The sequence below is a fragment of the Melozone crissalis genome, unplaced genomic scaffold (assembly GCF_028551555.1).
Source record: "Melozone crissalis strain CALT ecotype California unplaced genomic scaffold, PUWL_Pcris_2 ptg000042l_1, whole genome shotgun sequence".
NCBI classification, from domain to species: Eukaryota; Metazoa; Chordata; class Aves; order Passeriformes; family Passerellidae; genus Melozone; species Melozone crissalis.
Genome location: NW_026535820.1, coordinates 55280511 through 55292686, shown reverse-complemented (window position 1 = coordinate 55292686; position 12176 = coordinate 55280511). Strand labels below are relative to the sequence as shown.

At 41.1% G+C, this 12176-nt stretch overlaps 1 protein-coding gene across 3 annotated transcripts in view; it reads right to left on the bottom strand.

Moving 5' to 3' along the window:
- Window positions 1-11658, bottom strand: part of CDYL (chromodomain Y like) — a 105234-nt gene extending 93576 nt beyond the window's left edge. For all 3 annotated transcript variants that reach the window (XM_054285145.1, XM_054285143.1, XM_054285144.1), the window contains exon 1: window positions 11302-11658. In XM_054285145.1, coding sequence (XP_054141120.1) covers window positions 11302-11325 — 24 coding nt within the window. In that variant the 5' untranslated portion in view covers window positions 11326-11658. The remainder of the gene's footprint in view (window positions 1-11301) is intronic.
- Window positions 11659-12176: the final 518 nt, after the last annotated feature.

The window sequence follows — 12176 nt, the reverse complement described above, 5'->3', positions numbered from 1 at the left end:
TAGCCTGCTCTACTTTATTCTAAGATGTTCTGACAATATTTACCTGGGGGGGGAAAAGAAAACAAAAAAGAAAAAGGCTTTATTCTGCTTGTGCTTTGGCTCAGGGATTCAAACTTTGTCAGGGAGATGAGCAATCATCTCTGAAATCATGAGTCTGAGTGATACTGTGACAGAGAAAAGAGAGAATTACTTTTTGAGACAGTACTCAGGTGACCTAATGATGAGAGCCTCCATTTTCACTCAATAACCCCTGCCCACCCATCTTTCTACAAAAGATAAAGCAATTTTAACGCATAGGCCTTTCTTCCACTATATAACCAATTTACAGCTTCTTCCAGAAAAAAACAGAAAACATCCTTATTTTACAATCAATAGGCAACAATTCCACACTGAATGTGCCCTTTTCTGGCAAGTTGGATGGAAAAAGAATTTCCTGGCAGTTTGACTGAAAATGAGAGAGGCAGGTATTGAAAAGACATTGAGTAGATAGAACTCAAATACTGGACAAAAGGGACAAATTAATAGAAAGGAAGTATTAATTTAGTGACAAGCACAAGATAAAATTCCACTGGTTCCACAGTCAAGCACTATTTTCTTCTTCCCCTTCTCATAATTTACTGTCTCACTATACTTTAAGTCTTTATTTAGCAGGTAGATATATAAAATCCCTTTCTCCAAATTATTACCTTTAGTCACATACTTTTAGTTCCAGCTTCATCAATATAAACAAGTACACATAAAAAATAAAGGGCCAAATAAAGCATTGTTTTATTAATAGAAATAATAAACCCATATACAGAGATACATAGGCTAGAATGATGACTCATTAATTCCCATGATTTTTGCTTGACAGTAAGAATGATAAAGAAATTACTTTGTGTGCGTGCAAGGAATCAGTTTTGTTACATTTCTTAGCTTTGATTAGATATATATGCTTAGGTGTGAAGGATTGAATTTTTTAGGATAAACTGGTTTGTAATTACTTTAAAAAGGAACTTAGAATTGGATAATTCAATTAATACTGAATATATTCAAATAACACACAACAACAGAGAACCTCACATTTTACAGACCAATACCAGCATAATGTTTAACTAAGATGTTCACTTGTATTGAAAAAATACATCTCACACTCTAAGTATAACTTAACTGATATCTGTCCATCAGTGCTTTAGTGTCTGAAGGTAGGAAGAACAGAGGATAGCAAATTATTTTATTTGGATAAATGTAGGAAAATAATATGGGTATAGCTATAAATTAGTAACAGTAAAGTTTCAACTTTGTCACTATGAGTGGCTCAAAACCTAATGTTCTTGGGGACAGAAACCATATCACGTCCCAGTGCTCATTTTATCTCCCCACTAAATCCATGTTTTTTAGCATGCATAGATAACCCCCAAAACACCATCTTATTCAATATACTTCTGCATCATACCAGTTTCAGGAAAGCTGAACTTAAAACCTAAATCAATCTTTGTAAAGAATTGTTTTTTAAAGGTAAGGTGTTTTAAGATAAGGTGATTTTCCTCAATAAGCATTTAAAACAAAAATCCAATAAAAGACAAAAAACATGTTATTCAATCTTTACTGTTAAGGAAGTAGAAAAGTATGGTACAGGTTGCCTACACCTGTGGTGTGTATCCTGCTTATGAAAAAATGAAGATTATCCCATCTTTGTATAGTTTTAAAGTTTTGTGAAGTTATAACCCTTTATATCCATTGGGTTTCCAATATCCATTGTTGTCATGGACTTAAGCTGTCAAATCAACACCTGCTTGATCCACCAGCTTCCATGTTTTAGCAATCCTACAGTGTCTCATCTCAAAGAAGCATCCTCAAATACAGTGATTTCCATCTTCTCATTCAGAACCTAATATTTTATTCTTGGGTAGTTTAAATAAATAAGCACAAACCTCAGGAGAGCTGATGAGTACAATGTGGGAGAGAGGAAAAACAAATCAATTAAGGAGCTGCCCTGATACAAGAGAGATGCCTCTAACAGGAGTGAAATAGAATCTGAAACACTGACGGATCTTTGGAAACAGGAAGTTAACCTACTTGCCTTCGGCATTTGGGAAAAAAAATTCTTTGTTGTTATTGATCATTCCTTGATGACCTGGGTAAAAATAGAGCTCATGCCAGTGTTAATTCTCTGGAAGCCAATGCCTTCAAAAGTCATATAATGATAAACTTGTCCTAGACTTCCGTAGTACATTGTCTTATGGAAGTTTTTTTCAGATTAAAACCAAATAGAGATCAAGTGTCCTTTTTTCCTCCCACTCCACACACTCCCTTTTGCACAATCAAATCAAAACCCAAAGCACATAACACTAAGCACATGAACCAGACAAAGAGGAGAAAAAATTTCAAAGCTGGGCTTTAACCTTCCCTACATACATATATTACAAAAAAACCTGATGTGCACCAACAGTTTAATTTGCTCTTTTAAACTTCTGACTTTGCTACATCACAAGTGAAAATTGATTGACTGCCCTAAAACTGCACTCCATTAAATCTTCTGTTCCACTTGGGAATGCTTGGACATCTAGTTAGTTACTCCTTCAGCTGCAAAAGAGGGTGGCAAACTGAGGTCAAAGCATCATTTTCAGGCAACATTAGAAATTGTTTTGCTGGAAATGCTCACTCAACTGACAAGTTGCTGTGAATATATCTATTTAGCATAACTATATTTACAAACTAATTCCACAGAAAAATACACTAAGAACAAAAGCTCAAGATTCTGTCTGATGTAAACATCACTGCTCTTACTTTATGTTTCTTTGTTCTTTGAAAGCACTGCTAATTCAAGATCAAGTTTTGTCCTTATCTGTAAACTAAGTAAGTGAGAAAAAATGTGCTAGTCTTGAAAATATGACTAGCCACCTAAGAGTTAAGTTATAAAGTAACTACATGGCAAAAAGATACAGAGGAGGAAAAAAAAAGCTGTTTTTTCCTGTTTTCAAAAAAATTTTCCATCAGTCTTTCTAACCTTTATATATTATACTTCAGTACAATCTACTATGGCTTATACTTACAAAACAGTACTAACTTCAAATAATGAGATTAATTCCTAGAGTGATTATTACAAGTGCTATTACAATTTGTCTTATTTTGTGGGCACATTCCTCTCTCCAAATTTTCTAGGCTGAGTGTACTTCCACACAGCTGCCAGCTAGACTTATTTTGGCATACAGTCCGTCAGCACATCAAGTCTGTGCTGAAGACTCTGCAGGTATCTAGAGCATACAACCTCAAGCTGATGACTTGAAGTTTTACACAGAGTTAATGTTTGTTTTGTTTGATCACATGCACTAACAACCCCTTCTTGAAAAATCTGAGTTCAAGTAAATACAGAATTCAGGAACAACAATGTATTTGTGGCCTGCAGCCACAAGCCCCTGGCAGATGTGCACAGGTAATGAATGTGGGCTTGGAACATCTGGGCAGCTCAGGTTATGCTGCCAGTATTTTACAACCAAGGCTGAAATCTGCCTTGTCCCAACAAAGCCAGCCATGAAAGCTCCCAATGACTATTGCTGTGCCATATTTCCCATTTTTCACTCTACAGAGACACATTATGGACCTGTGATAGGAATTGGGGTGCTGAACTGGATGGATCCTTTGTGTCAGTACACAGAGCCTTACATTCCCATTATTTCTTACAGACACAATCCCAGGTCTGTTGCTTTTAACTCTGTAAGTGACCTCAACACAAAAATGAAAAGGAATCGTCACACTGTGCTGTCACAAGCTGTGTTTTATACAAAGAACTGGGGAAAATCAGGTGCTGAAATCAAAACACAACAAATGAGCATGATTTAACAACTAGCCAAACTATACTCCAGTCAACTCTCACAAATATACTTTGAATTGCTTCTACCCTTCATATGTCTAGTGATTGGTAAGAAAAATGTTATCGATATCTTGATGATGCCTCATTGAAGAGCTGCATTTAAGGGAAGTCACTTAATAAATTGCCCACTTCTGAATATCCATTGAATGCAACATTCAACACATCATAGTCTTGAAAGCATTTTGAAGTTGATACATATCCATTTCAATACTCTTAAGAATGTACCTCAATGGTTCCCCTACATTTGTATTTACAAAATGGACATGTAACATTTTTCTGTGATAAATACATCACAATATACTTCCCACAATCTTGCTTTAAACTGTGGTATCTCCAAAATAAAGCCAAAATTTTTCCCTAAACCAAGCAAATTTCCATAATCTAGTATTTTACAGGAAGTAAAGATGCTTAGAGAAGTATTTAAATGTCTCTGCAAAATGAAAATCATAAAGTTATTTAAACAAAAAACCAACCTGAGAAGAGAAGAGAAGAGAAGAGAAGAGAAGAGAAGAGAAGAGAAGAGAAGAGGAGCAGCTCCTTCCCTTTCAATCCAGGATATTAAAAAAATAACAGTTTTCATTTTTCATTTGCTACTATGACAATCAGCAAAGAATGAACACTTCATTTCCTTAAAAGGTGTAACAAACTGTGGGGGCAGAAGAGTTAGAGAAGCACAACTACAAATGTGGTTAGGCCACTTGAATATATACTTTATCTTTCCCCACAAAAGAAATGAAACAAACCCTCAGCTTAACATGGCCAAGAAGAAATATTTGATCTGAGCTTTACTAATTCATTGTGTGTACTGTGATAATAAAATGTGAAGCCTCACTGAAGAACCACAACAAAACTGAGTTACATAGTTCCACTATTCAATACAACTAATTTACAGTTAAAAGATACTTTGAAAATAGTTGCTTTATTTTACAATTAATCCTACCAATGTGGCTTTAAAGTAACTTAAAAATGTAGATCTGTGATTAAAATATGCTTTTTAATCCACATCCATCCTGTGTATTCATACATATGAATAGATGCCTTGAAAAATATCTGCCACAGGTCACCATTAGGGACACATGTAAATCTTATGAGGATGTTTATGAAAACAGTAAATATTTTTGCCTTTACAGTGTACTGAACCAGCAACATGCCAGTTTTCTTTTCCTCTAAGTAATATGGAGAGAAGTTCAAAGAAATAATTTCAAAGAGCACAAAATTCTTGTCTGTAAATATTAAAAGCTCATCAGAAATCAGAAAAAATAAAAGCTCTTCGTAGAGAGACACTACAGCTCTGGAAAATACATCTGATAATATAAAATACTGTACTTTTCAGGTATTTTCTGGACTAGCAGCATACTGTCAGAGAAACCACATGGCGGGTTGATTATAAATATAAATATTTTTTTCTAAGATTAAAAAAATAATCAACCCTGTATTTATTGACCCATAATATCTATCACGTGGCATCCAGCCATTCAAAACCTCAAAGGCATAGAAGAGAACAGGGAGAGACTTGTGCATCCCTTTTTACCCTGCAAATACAGTTTGTGGAGCTTGTGCTTCCAACAGATACACAAAAATAATACACTGCCCAGTAACAGCAGATTTGGAATTTATTACAGAAGAATGAGAATGGCATTATAGGGCTGCTTCTCTGTTATATCCACCAGATCTGCACATCCAGTTATCACATAGTCTGGTTGAATAAGATGAAAGCATAACTGTTAGTATCTTGGTTTTTTCTACTGCTTTGGCACAGATCAGAAATGCTGCAGCACTCAGGAAGAAATGAAGCTGCACCTACTGAGAAGTCTAAAAGGGACACAGCAACCCTGATGCTGTTCCAGCTACGCCAACCTTCCTGAAGAACAAGGGGCTGTGGCATGTCTCATTAAGTTCTTTGTGTCCGATAATTTATCCTCATTCAAGAGGTACTGAACATCAGCATAGTGGAGCAACCTTCTGTGATAGTACAGTCTTGCAAGTTGGAAGTAATTGTTCTGTAACTCTAAACGTGACTGGCACCACAGTAATAAATCTCTGATTGACCAAAAAACTCAATAAATTAAATCACAGTAAAAGACAGACTGTGAAGGCTAAGAATTATCAGAGCCTCACAGGCTTTATGGATGAGACATCTCTTTCCCACTTTCCCTCCCTTCTTTTTTTTTTTTTTGTCTGTGATGGACATGATCAATTCAAAAGAAGTAATACATGAAAAAATAAAACCATTATTTTTACTATACTGATTTTGTACATGTACATACAAAGGAGTTTTGTGCATAAAACCTACTAAGACATCTCCATGTGAGCCATTTGTGTTCCACACAGGACACAGACAGAGGTTCCCTCCTTTCCCTGCATGTGTTTGAGCTCTCCCTGGGAGCAGCCCTGAGCCTTGCCCGGCCAGTGTCACCATGGAGGGCAGGGCACACCCGGGGCAGCCCCAGCACTTCCCTGCAGCTGCACCAGAAGACAGGGCACTACTCCTCAATTTTGTCCAGAGTTCTGGGACTAATCAAGCTGGTTAAAAGCAGCTTGGCAAAGAACATGGAGAAGTCAAGTTTCTTACACTAAATGTGATGGCTCCACTCCTGCAGTGCTCTTGCATTTGTGCTCTAGTTTAAAGAAGTGAAAGTCACCCGTGGAGGATGAAGAGCTAATCCTCAACTGTGTTTTAAGTCAGATGTGTATTTCCTAAGGAGTGGAAGCAGCACAAATACATCTGATGTAAATTCCTAGTCTGTTTTAGTTGGGTAGGGTCAGTCAAGCAAATTTGTGTCTTTTACCTCTCCTGAAACAAGCATTTCCACCAGCTGTCAAAATAAACTCATAAAAACTTAGGCATTACACCTCAATGACTGTAAGTCCCTCCTTATGAACAAGATCTTTAACCAAGGTCTTGGGAATCAGCACATCAGAAACAAGCAACAGAAGACAGATCCCAAGACAATCTGGAATTCCTGCAAGATAGGTTGAATGAAAACAACCCATTGCAATGAGGAAAAAAATGGCTATTGCCTGAATATACAGCCAATTCTGATTTGTTGCTAAGAGTAATTTTTCATCAAATAGCCATTAAAAACTACAACTCCAAGCTGCATAGTGCAGATAATGGATTTATCCTTTCAGTTAACTTAAGCAAAACAAATGTTTAAACTTTACAGTAAATGCACACAAAACATGATGAAGATTTGATCACCGCAGTGTTACTAGGGCCATGAGAGAAACTTTGGGTTTAAGTGAGTAATTCCTATGCAGTATCAAATTTTCAACAAAATGACAGCATCTCTCCAACAGTTTTCTACACTATATCATTTAAAAGACAAGCACGCACAATGAAGAACAGCCCACAGGATCACTTTTTTTGACTTGTGGCCACTACTCTACACACAAAGCTTAAATTTTCTTGGAATACGTGTCTTTGGGCTTACTTATTAGGTGATTAAACCTGATACATAGCTTAATGTCAAGCCACAGCACTTCAGCCAGTTGCTCCTGAAATTTGTTTCAGTTTGTAGTTTCACTGCATCTGTATAATTTAATGTCAAAGGCTTTAGTTCTAAAAATAAAACCAAAAGTACTGAATCATCATTGGAAGTGAAGTATCACCTTGAGGACATTAGACACCAGTATGAAAAAATGCATGTTTTTTGCAAGGCAATGGAAGATTTAAAAAATATATATATTTTCCATTTTATAAAACATACAAAAATGTATAATTTTGAAGTACAGGACTTTCAGTATCTTAATCTGTAATATTTAAATGGAAATTGGTTAAGACACCTTAAAACACTAGGTTTATGACCAATGCCAATGTGAAACACAGAGTAAAGAGAAGGCATCAAGGCATAGGTACACTAGCAAAGTTCACACAAACTGTTTTGCTTACTTATCAGTAAAACCCAGTAAAAATGTTTTGACATGAGTAGCAATCATGGCCCAAGCCTAGCCAGAGTTACACAAATGGATCCAGTGGGCCATGTATATTATGGGTATCAGCTGTACCAGCAGTTCCCTGAGGAAAGGCAGAAAAACTCAGTAATTTGACTAGACACAATGTCCAACAGTAGGGAACGTCAATGCATTTCCACCTCACCTAATACAAAAACAAAATATTAAATTTTATGAGAAAGAGACTCTTCCCAACTCAGCACAGATTAGTTGTTGTCCACTGACCACAACTTGGTACATCTGACCTGCTGGCTAGCACACAGTTCTCCCACAGAGCACTTGTATGGAACAATTTCCACATTTCATCAAACAAACTTGTCATGCCAACCACAGCTCAGGATGACTTCAGACACCACTTGCAAGAGTTTGCCAAAGGAGGTCAAGGGATTTTACTGCAGAGAGAGCAAACATAGTTCGCTTCTGAAAGAACCTTGGAAATGAGGTCTACTTCTAATTACTCCAGTGAAGATGATGAGAACAAGTAACAATGTTTAGTGGGAAACAGGTCAGTAAGCCAAAGGAAAGCTGTCACATTGAAGAAGAAGGTAACCCTACCATTTGCCCAAAGGCTGTGCAAAGGATTTTTCAAAAACCACACTAACAAATCCCAGCAGGCACATACAAAGAGAGGTGCCATAAGATGTCAATGCCTGTTGAAACAAACTTGCAGAAATAAAAACCCAATGCGCCTTTTCTTACGTTTTCCTTCACCTGTCTTATTCGCCAACTATTCCATGTCTGTCCACCTCACTAAAAACACTTTGTCCCTTGAAGAAACAAACTTGAAAAAACAAAAAGTATGTTATTTGCCTCACCTACAGAGGCTGGTAACATTACCGACTGCTGCATTTTTCATCTAGAAAAGAGTCACTTCAATGTTTCTACCCCAGTAAAAAAAAGAAAAAATAAGAAAAAAAAAAGGGAAAAAAATAGCGGGTAGTCATCACCACAACCTCTGAAATGCATGGGAACAAATCACATTGAGGATACACAGCCAGCCCCAGTCACACTGCCAACCCATTAGTAGATTTCAAGGTCTTGATCTTTGAATTTGTAATCACCGGCCTACATAGAGATCAGCTCCCTCACTTCAGAGATGACATCCAGAATAAAAAGAATCCCACAAATAAGTGAATGCACTAAGATAAAAAAAAAGAAGAAGAAAAAAAACGAACTTACCATCATTTTTTATAAGCGGATTTTTCATTTGTATGTTGGAAGAACCATGACACATATCAGCAGAAATAGTTGGCATTCATACTTAAGCTAACAATTGCAAATAGATTACACAACATTTTTTTGATCAAGACACTAGATCAAGATCGAGAAGGAAAAATGGAAGTATAACAAATGGCAGCAGATTTCAAACACCAGATTCAAACAATATTGAATGGCATGACCTATAAATAAGACAACCATGAAACAGAAGTAAACCCACCATCAATAACACAGGCAGTTCACAAAACAGTTTAAATTACTTAAAAAGTAACATTTCATGTCTACTCACAGCTATGTCCTTCCTAAATTAGTGCTCACTATATTTAAATCATTTATTATTTTATGGTTTTTCAAACATGGCTAGAAAATTCATTATATATATATTATATAAACTTGTCAAAAATGAGCAACAATTTAGAAAAAAGAGACAGCTTGACCACATGTCAGTCCAAAAGCATTAACTATTTTGGCACCTTAATTAAACTTTGCACTTGCACGATTAACGAAAGTGTCAGATTTTTAAAATTTAGAAGTATCCCTTCAGGTGTTTTTCAAGAGCGGCATTTGCGCAATGGCCACTACGCGTCACCTGCCCAGAGGACAACTGTGCCCCACAGACTACTGAGCCAACAAGTCATCATTTTGAACACAAGACAGCCAAGAAGAGTCATGCACAATGGTCATTCTCAGCCTCAGTCCAATGCTCAGCAAACAGAATTTTCCTGGTCGTTTATTAGTGCCCATCCAAACCAATATCTCATTGTGCATCTTTGATCAAACACGGCAACACACGAAGAGCAAGAACTGTCTGCAGCACAGTCTACAGGCCCAACCCCACAAACTCAACACAACCCTCGCAAAGTCAAAGCAAGTTTTTGGCAATTCCTTGAGACGCAGAGAGGTTCCTAAATTTCTCTCCAACTTTCAGAGATGATCCCTTCAAGATTGGCTTAAGCTACCTTGTGAGGATGGGGACACTTGCCAGAGCAATTAACCATGATTTATCTGTCTTGGGAATACAGGCCTTCGGTCTTCTTTCTAGTCTATCAGTTCAGCACCTCTGCTGACAGCCAACTTGCTTAAAATACAAGCCCACCCGGGGCACCTTCCACTGACTTCTACAGGGTCTGTTCACCGATGGCATCACAGATGTAACTCAATTAAGGAGAGATTCATGTGCACCAGCTGTACGGTAAGACATCTTCTGTCAAGTGTCCTGAAGGCTATCTGCCTCCTTTTAACCTTAAGAGTTCCAGCCTCTGGATATATATTTTTAACAGATCGCTGTCTGGATGCATATTAACTATCAGATAAGAGCATTTTTGGTTTTGGAAGCCTCTTCTCTACCCAAAAGGCAAGAACAGCTCCAAAACAACAATGGCTTTTCAGTCGCGGGGATAACTTCTTGCAAAAATAAAAACAAGGAAGTTCAATCCAAGAGAACCATGATGCTTTTCAGTTAAGGGCAAGGATGTGAAATTGCCAGACATAAGATAGGAAACTCAAAGTTCGGCTGTCACCTTGTTCCCTTCTTCACCCCAAGACCTCCCTCTCCCGTCAGCACACGCTGTGACCACCTCCCGAGTGACGAGTGAAGGATGGCGTGTCAAAGCCTTAACTTTCAATCTTTTTGGCTTCTCTCGCAACCTCAACCCTATCGTTGGAGCACGAAGAGCCGAGGAGTTTAAATTTTAGTATTTTGCACCGCCGCAGCTTGCCGCACGGCCAACGCACACGATGGTGGCACAGGACTTTGGTATGGACACAAATCCAAGAGGAAAGCCCCTCTGCCCTCCTGCCCTCCTCCTCCTCCCCCGCCCCCCCCCCCCCCCCCCCGGACAGAGGCAATAACTCGGCTTTGCTCACATTTTTGCACAGCGCCGGGCTCGCACTTCGACGTGCTTACTGCCGGGGCTGTCAGCGCTGCTCGCCCCATCCAGCACCCCCCCTTCTCCTCCCGGAGTCAAAGTGTTGTGTGAACGTGGGGAAAGGACTGGGGGGGGAGCGCAGGCCACGGTAACACTTTGCCGTCTCCTCCGTTCAGTCACATTTCCGTCCTCCTCCAGCAAAACTGGGGAGGGAAGGGGGGGCGGGGGGCCAGGCTGGGCACACACGCAGGCGCTGGGCCCAGCGGGAAGGGGCAGCAGCCGCGGCAAGTGTGGGTGACAAGCCCGGCGGCGCTCCCGGGGAGCAACAAAAACGCTCTCGGGTGCGGTGGGGTGGGGTGCGGTGGCCGGCGGGGCCGGGGGCAGGGCCGGCGGGGCTCGGGGGCTTACCTCGTAGAGTTCCTCGGAAGCCATGCTGTGGGAGCCTCACAAGGTGGAGTTGGGTGCCGGTTTGGAAATACTTTTGTTTCAGTTGGTGTCCGTTTGGCCTCCTCCTCCTCTTCTCCCTCCTCGTCTTCTTCTTCTTCTTCTTCTTCTTTTTCTTCTTCTTCTCCTCCTCCTCCTCTTCTCCTCCTCTTCCTCTCCTTCTTCTCCTCTTCCCGTCCTCCTCCTCCTCTTCTTCTTCCTCCTCCTCCCTGCGCGTCTCTCTCCAGCGCAACTAGCAGCTCCGCTCGTTAAATGCCAGTGAGGTGCTCCTGTTCCTGCCCCTGCTGCTGCTGCTGCTGGCGCTGGCGGCGGCGGCGGCGGCGGCGGCGGGGGGGGGGGTGCGCGCACGGCAGCTGCGCAACTCGCTCGCTCTCCCGGCTCGCCCTCGCACAGCCCGGCGCGCGCGCACCCGACCGCGCGACCGAGCGCGCGCCCGCGGGAGCACGCAGCCGCGCGCACCCGCGCACACAGAACTCACACGCGTGCTCGCCCCCCCGCACCCCTCCGTCCGCCGGCGGCTACACTCGCTCGCTCCCTCCCCAGGAACACTAATCGAGCGCAGAGAGGCAGCGCCACACGCGAACCACCGCTCTCCGCCCCGCCGGCTCCACCAGCCGCCCCCCCGCGCCGCCGCCCGGCACCATCCTCCTCCTCCTCCTGCTCCTTCTCCTCCTCCCCCCACCCCATCCCGGCTTTGATCTCCCATTGTCTGCTCAGCTGAGCCCGGCGGCGCGCGGGGGGCGGCGGGGGCGCGCGCCCGGAGCCGCGCCCGGGAAACCGCGGGTGATGGGAGCGGGAGCTGGGGGGGTGCGGGGGTGTGGGATGTGCCCGCGGGACGG